Here is a 6,322-nt window from a genome sequence, read left to right as displayed (position 1 = left end):
CGGCGCGGAGCCTGCCGGGAAGGCGACGGCGCGCCGGAGGAGACACGGGGCTGCGGCTGCGCGGCCGCTCCGCGCCTCCCGGGGGAGGGGCGTTTTCTCGTGCCCCTGGGGACTGGACTCTGCGCCGACTTTTGGGAGCCACCCAGCCCTCCTGCCTCACTCGAGCGAGAGTCGGCACTGTCGAGTTTCTGGGCTTACTAAAACAGGCGGAGCCGGCGCGGACGTCGCTCCACGTGCTTGGCAGCTCCGGCTTGCCAGCCTGCGTGGGGAGCCAGGGGCGGGACCCCCCACACCCCCACACCCCGCGGCAGGCCCCCGCCTGGGACGCCCGGGTTCTGACTGTGCCCGGCGGCGTAGGAAATAAGAGAGCTGTGGCGTGTTCATACAGTAAAAATAATAGATGGAAAGCCAGGAGGCACCTGTGCGATGACGTGAGCGAAGACTCTAGAACAGGAAGAACACCTATGACAAAAGAAATGAGAAAACTGATCGACTTTGGGGCTGACAACCATCGGGAAAGGAAACTGGGGAAGTTTCAGGGGTGAGAGGTAGGTCTATATCTGGCTGACAAAGAACAAAACATACACCTCGCTAACATAAACAAATAATGGGTGATTTGGTGATGGGAAACCCAAGGGGATTGCAACTGAGATGGCAAAATGCATAAAAATATGTAAAACAAACTATTATAAAAATTTTTTTAAATAAAGTAAAAAAAACAAATAAAAGCAAGCTTACAACAGCCATGTGGGTAGCCCCAGCGGATGATGCCTAAACGCACAAACCATGACGTTATAACCTGGTGAGATGCATGAAGTTCAGAACCTCACCCCTTCCCAAAACTTAAACCTGACCAGGCCTCAAGGACTGCCAGCTTATAGGAAATAGAAACATGTTAAAGGACATCACGGGGATGAAATCAGCCATGTACGAAAGCAGGAACTCATGGGGAGCAAATGATGAGGCCCCTCAAAAAAAAAAAAAAAAAACCAAAACGAAGTGGAAGTGGAAATCTTAAAGGAGCCGTCGGGGGTATAAGCTAAGTGGGGGGTATATGAACACACCGCAGAGCTGCCAAGGCGGGGCTTTCTCTGGATCTTAATTCAAATAAGTCAACTATAAAACTCATTCATGAGCCCATCAAAATACTACGAGGATATTAAAGGAATACAGGGGAATTCTGAAGACCTTAAAGGTATAGTGATGACCTTTATGGCCCTAAAGTCCTTATACTGAAGTACAGAAGCTGAAATAACGCGGTGTTTGGAGGCGGTGGCGGCTCACTGCGCCCTACACCTCCCCGGGGCAACACCCCCACTGTGGGTCACAGCAGTGGCCCCCCACCCATCTCTCCCTTCACCCACTATCAATATTTGGGGAGCTGCAAGTACGGCAACCACAGGTCTCCTGCCCCGTGGGGCCGCCTGCTAGCCAGGGCAGCACCACAGCACTTCAGGTGCGGGCTTCCACAGCGGCTCTGACAGCAAGAACAGGAAGGGGGCGGCCCCAGCTGGTGACGCAGGAGCCCGGGAAAGTAACATTTGGTTTGAGAGGGAGACAAGGAGCCCTGCATGACAGTCAGAGGACAAAGGACAGCAGCCCAAGCCTAAGAATGGCATCTTCGGATGGAATAAAAGTTACGTCTACTTGAGCTATAACAGGATGGCAGAGGCTGAGGTAAATGGAAAGGACATTCAAGTTCCCATCAGGCTTAACTCTCCATAGCCCATTTTTCCCCCAGTGGGCGTGGTCAAGCGCCTTGCCAAAGCTAGAAATGCAAATCTGAAGTCTCAGTGAAGTGGTCCTAATGGCACAGGACACTTTTTATTTTAAAGATTTATTTATATGCACACAGGAACAGGGGTGCAGGTAGAGATGCAGGGAAGGGTGTATGTGAGGGGCTCACCAGAGAGAGTGGGGAACAGAAGACGGGATTGACAGAAACACTGAGGGGGGCAGAGGGAGACAGAAGTCTGCTGCACGCTGTGGGTCACGTCCTGGTGGGGGGTTGAACTCATGCCAGTGGCTAGTGAGTTTGACTGGGACATAACCCCGTGCCACCAGGGAGGCCTGGCAAATGACAGCTTGTCATGGTGCGCTTCTACCCTGAAACAGGCTTCTGACCAGCAGCTGGATTCCCTGACAGCTGACAGGGTCTTGGCATCCAAGTGAATAAATGCTCATGGTAACAGGCACCTATGATGTGGCCACATTTGTAGCAACACCCTATGAACTGGGATCAGCGACAGGGTTGGAGAACATTCTACATACGCTAAACCTGAAGAAACTGTTTTTGCTCTTAAGCTGTTAAAACGAAGACACAGGTGAAAACTTGTCACCGGGCCCCTGCTGCCTGCAGGTCTGCTATGGACAGCGGCTCCCTGGCCGTAACAATCACTAAACCGGCAATCAGACCAGGCAGCGCTAGGTTCCCAGGTTCCCGACAGGCCCACGTCATCGCGTCGGAGCCCAGCCGGGACTCGGGCCAGTGCTGCCACTGGCCAGTGGCGTGGCCCGGGCCAGCCAAAAACGTTCAAATGGTCTCACTGCCCCATCGCAGCATCTTTGTAAACATTTGGTGAAAACAGTGGACTACTACTTCATTTTGGAAGTGACTGGAGTATGCTAAGGCCCTTCAGCTTCCCCCGCTTTGCTTTCTTCGTAGTTTTTGCAGTCAGCCCCGTCATAACCCAGCAACCTCCAGCCACTAAAATAAGTCAGTTTTGGCTCTCAAAATCCACCCAAGCAGGGTGATCGGCAGAGTCCCGTTGGGAATTCCTCTGCAACCCTCCATGTTCACAACGGGCTCTTTGCCTCCTCCCTCCTTCACTCTCCAGTCACAGGCAAACCCTCTGACCACAGAAAGCACCAACCACAGGCTGCGACATTCCACTTTATTCTGCATGTAATGGAAACGACCAACTAAGAGAACTGCTAGTGTTCATGATTCAAGAAGGGAAGGAGGGTGAAGACACAATTTCCTCCCAAACACTACGGTCCTACGACCCACGCAGCAGGGGCTGACTCCAGAGCCAGACAGGGTTGGTAGGCAGGGGGTCCCCACAGGCTGGCCTTCATGCGCCGGTCACTCTCCCCCACACTGCTCTGTGGTCACTGCTGTTAAGTTCAAATCCAAGCAGCTGTTTCCTCCCAATTCCAGGCTCCTTTCTTCCTCTCCCACGGTGGCTAACCCTCTCAGAGCCAGACAACTCTAAACACAGGCGCAGCTGTCTGTCTCCACAAGCCCGGCTCCAGCTCAGATTCTGTACAGAAAGTTTCCGTTGCCGTCAAAGAACTCTCGGCCCCTCTGCACTACCCTGCTGCTGAAATTCTGGTCACCCGGCTCCCCCATCTTCGACTTTCCCAGCTTCTCGCCAGCTGGCAGTTCAGGGAGGCGGGTGTCCCCGGCACCTTGCCCAGCAAGGGCGCAGGGCTCCTGCCGCGAGCTCTGGCTTCCGGGCACAGCCACGCAGCGCCCCCGCCCCCAGGCCTGGGTCCCCCTGTTCCTTCCCTTCGGTCTCCCTGGTGCATCTGCCATTCGAGTGTTTGATTCCGTCACGTCCAAAGCGATGCTGTGACTGTGGCCCCTGGATGGGACTTCATCGCCTGACATCAGCAAAGTGGCTGATGGGGGGCAGCCTGCAGAAGGGGGCTCTGAAGTACCCCCAGAGCCCCGGAGCTGGCCGAGTGAGCGGGCAGGTCCCGCTTTCTTAAGGGCTTTCTGATCCTGCTTCAGTCTCTGTTCCAACGTGGGTACAAACTTGCTTTTTAACACCCTCCGGATCACATCAGTGCTGACATCAAAGCCTTCCGCCAGCCTGGGAACAGGCCAGGATTCCGCAAATTCTTTATGTAAATACCTATGGGGAAAAGGAAGAAGTTTTCATGCTGTGATGAGGAAGCGCCCGCCCCGGTGGAGCCCACCGAGAGCCTCCCAGCCGCGTATGTGGCGGCTGCGCTCCAGCGGCTGTTCGGCAGCAGTGCCCGCCCGCCCGCCCGCGTGTGCCCACTCACACCCACTGCCCACCCGCCTCCAGAGCCAGATCCCGGGGATGCATGAGGATGGCTCTTCCCTTCAGAGAACAGTCTTGTGGTGGAGGCACCTGCATGGATACACGACACCACGGCGAGTGTCCTGCAGGCTCTGAGCGCACTCGCCAGGCCCTGTGGGGCCCCAGGCGGCGCCAAAGCCCACGTTGAGCTGTCCTGAACGGTGGAAAGGAGCAGTGAGCAGTGGCGAGCAGGAGAGGCGGCGGCCAAGGTGCCAGAGGCACAGCGCAGGTTGGGGTGGGAGGACGAGTCACCTCGGCCGGGGCACCGTCAAGGGAGGGCAGGCCCACTGGCCGCGGCCTTCTGCGGCTAGCGCAAAGCCGCTGCGAGCCAGAGCTCACTACAGCAGGGAGTGTCGTCAGCGAGTCTGCACCTGAGAGCCGGCCCAGCGGCGGTTGCTCAGCAGCAGGACCAGCAGCAGGATGGAGGCGGAAAGTCAGGCTAGAGGCTGTCACAGCAACCCAGGCAGCCTGAGGGGGCGACAGCTGGGAGCGGAAGAGAGGTGGGCACACAGCTCAGGAGGCCAAGGGGGAGGAAGCAGGCCACACGCAGGCCCCAGCTGGGGTGCTGATGGGACCAGGGTTACAGTAACAACTAAGCCTGTCAGAGACAAGTCTACTCTGTCCACGTGCAGCTTCAGAAACCCCGGGACGTCCGAACACCGGTGTCCAGAACACAGTGGGGGGCAGCGTTTATAGAGAAACGCAGACAGATGACAGACTGGGATGAAGAGCCAAGAGCAGGTGGCCGGAGCTGCATTCGGTTGCTAAGACGGTGGGCGACACACCCCTAGGGGGCGGCCCAAGGGGCTGGAGACTAAGCAAAGCAGTTCTTGAAACAGAAGTGGGTGGCACCCGGGTCAAGGGAGAAGAGAATTTTAAAAAGCAGACTCCAAGTTGAGATGCCGCGGACGGGTCAGGGGAGCGGAAACCAGAGGCACCAAAAGGCCTGCGGAGAAAGTGTCACCGCAGGGACAAAACGAACAACTGAGGCAGGCAACCGGGAGCCAGCTGGAACACAGGAAACGCGAGTCGGTCCCTAGACAGACTTGGGTCCCTCGGGACCAGGGAGGGCTTGACCCAGCAGGCGCTAAGGGCTGGCAGGGTTTGAGACAGGGAAGGGAGGGAGGGTGGTTCTCAGCCGGCGCCTGTCTTCTCTTAGGCAGTGACCGCGAGAGGAGGGACAGGCAGGAAAGCAGGGGTGTGAAAAAGCTGTGGCTCGAGATGGGAAAGGAAACAACCTATGATGTGCCATGGCTGACAGTACCGAGCAGTTCCCCAAGTCTCGGGTCGGGCGCCATGACCGGGATGGCTGGGGATGGCCAGTGCTGACCGCGTGCAGCCGGGTGGCATAGTGCATCGAAGCGCAAGCCCCTGTCCCTGAACCCGCAACCCCACTGTGGCTCCCGCAGGGCAGCAGGTGAACCACCAGGCAGCGTGGTCACTCCCTGGAGCGCCAGCTGTGCCAGCAGACGGAGGGCACACGCACGGACTGGCCAGCAGTGGCTGCTGGCTACAGGGACAGGGCTCTCCTGGCGCAGACAGACCCCGGTGAAGGGCAGAGGAAGGCAGTGCTTCTCGAGGCCTGTGACCGAGGGCCGGGTGCAGTCTGTGTTCACTGGCTTTCACTTGTGCAAGGAGAGCTGGAAAAAAGCCCCAGGAAATGACTTTGCAAGCCCCCCGTGTGCAACACGTGACCTCTTCCAAACCGACTTCAGAGCATCTCAGACATTCCTCAGGTACTGAGCTTCCCACCAGGTTAAGGACGTCGGGATCTACTATTTCGGGGTTACTCTTAAAATGCCCACAAAAACGGACCAGTTGCGTCATCAAGCTCATCTACTCCTTTTAGGAATCCTGAGGTGACCAAAAACAGAAGAGATGATAAGGGCCGTCCTGGGGCGCAAGGGTCAGTCTCAGCTCCGTAAAGCGGTCTCAGCCACTGCGGTCAGTCCATCCCCACCAGGGAGGGTCCCAGGGCGCAGCAGACGCCCCCTCTCCCCGCCGCCCCCTCAGCCGTGGGTCTCAGGGGATCCGCCTGCTCTGCTCCCCACTCTGCTCTGGCCTGCACCCCAGCTACTGCGCGCACAGATAAACCCTTTTCCGCGAGACCGCGGCCGCCTCCGCGCGGCCGGCCTCACCGGATCTGCTCCATGGCTTCCCGCGTCAGGGTCCTGGGCGGGGCGCCCGGCGCCTCCATCTGCCTGCGGATCTTCTGGAGCCGGACGGCCCTTTCCTGCCGCCTCAGGGCGCTGGGGGAGAGAACCAGTGGC

General features: G+C 57.7%; 1 protein-coding gene across 1 annotated transcript in view; it reads right to left on the bottom strand.

The window, feature by feature from the left end:
• Positions 1 to 2,880: 2,880 nt before the first annotated feature.
• The window catches only part of NGRN (neugrin, neurite outgrowth associated), an 11,809-nt gene continuing 8,367 nt past the window's right edge, over positions 2,881 to 6,322 (bottom strand). Inside the window, exons 15-16 of the mRNA XM_004693003.2 lie at positions 6,191 to 6,301; positions 2,881 to 3,860 (exon numbers count right to left, since the gene is read on the bottom strand). Coding sequence (XP_004693060.2) covers positions 3,257 to 3,860; positions 6,191 to 6,301 — 715 coding nt within the window. The 3' untranslated portion in view covers positions 2,881 to 3,256. The remainder of the gene's footprint in view (positions 3,861 to 6,190; positions 6,302 to 6,322) is intronic.

This window comes from Condylura cristata, unplaced genomic scaffold (assembly GCF_000260355.1).
Source record: "Condylura cristata isolate star-nosed mole 26May11 unplaced genomic scaffold, ConCri1.0 scaffold00035, whole genome shotgun sequence".
Classification (NCBI taxonomy): domain Eukaryota; kingdom Metazoa; phylum Chordata; class Mammalia; order Eulipotyphla; family Talpidae; genus Condylura; species Condylura cristata.
The sequence above is the reverse complement of the archived record's forward strand: the minus strand, read 5'-3'. Positions and strand labels throughout refer to the sequence as shown.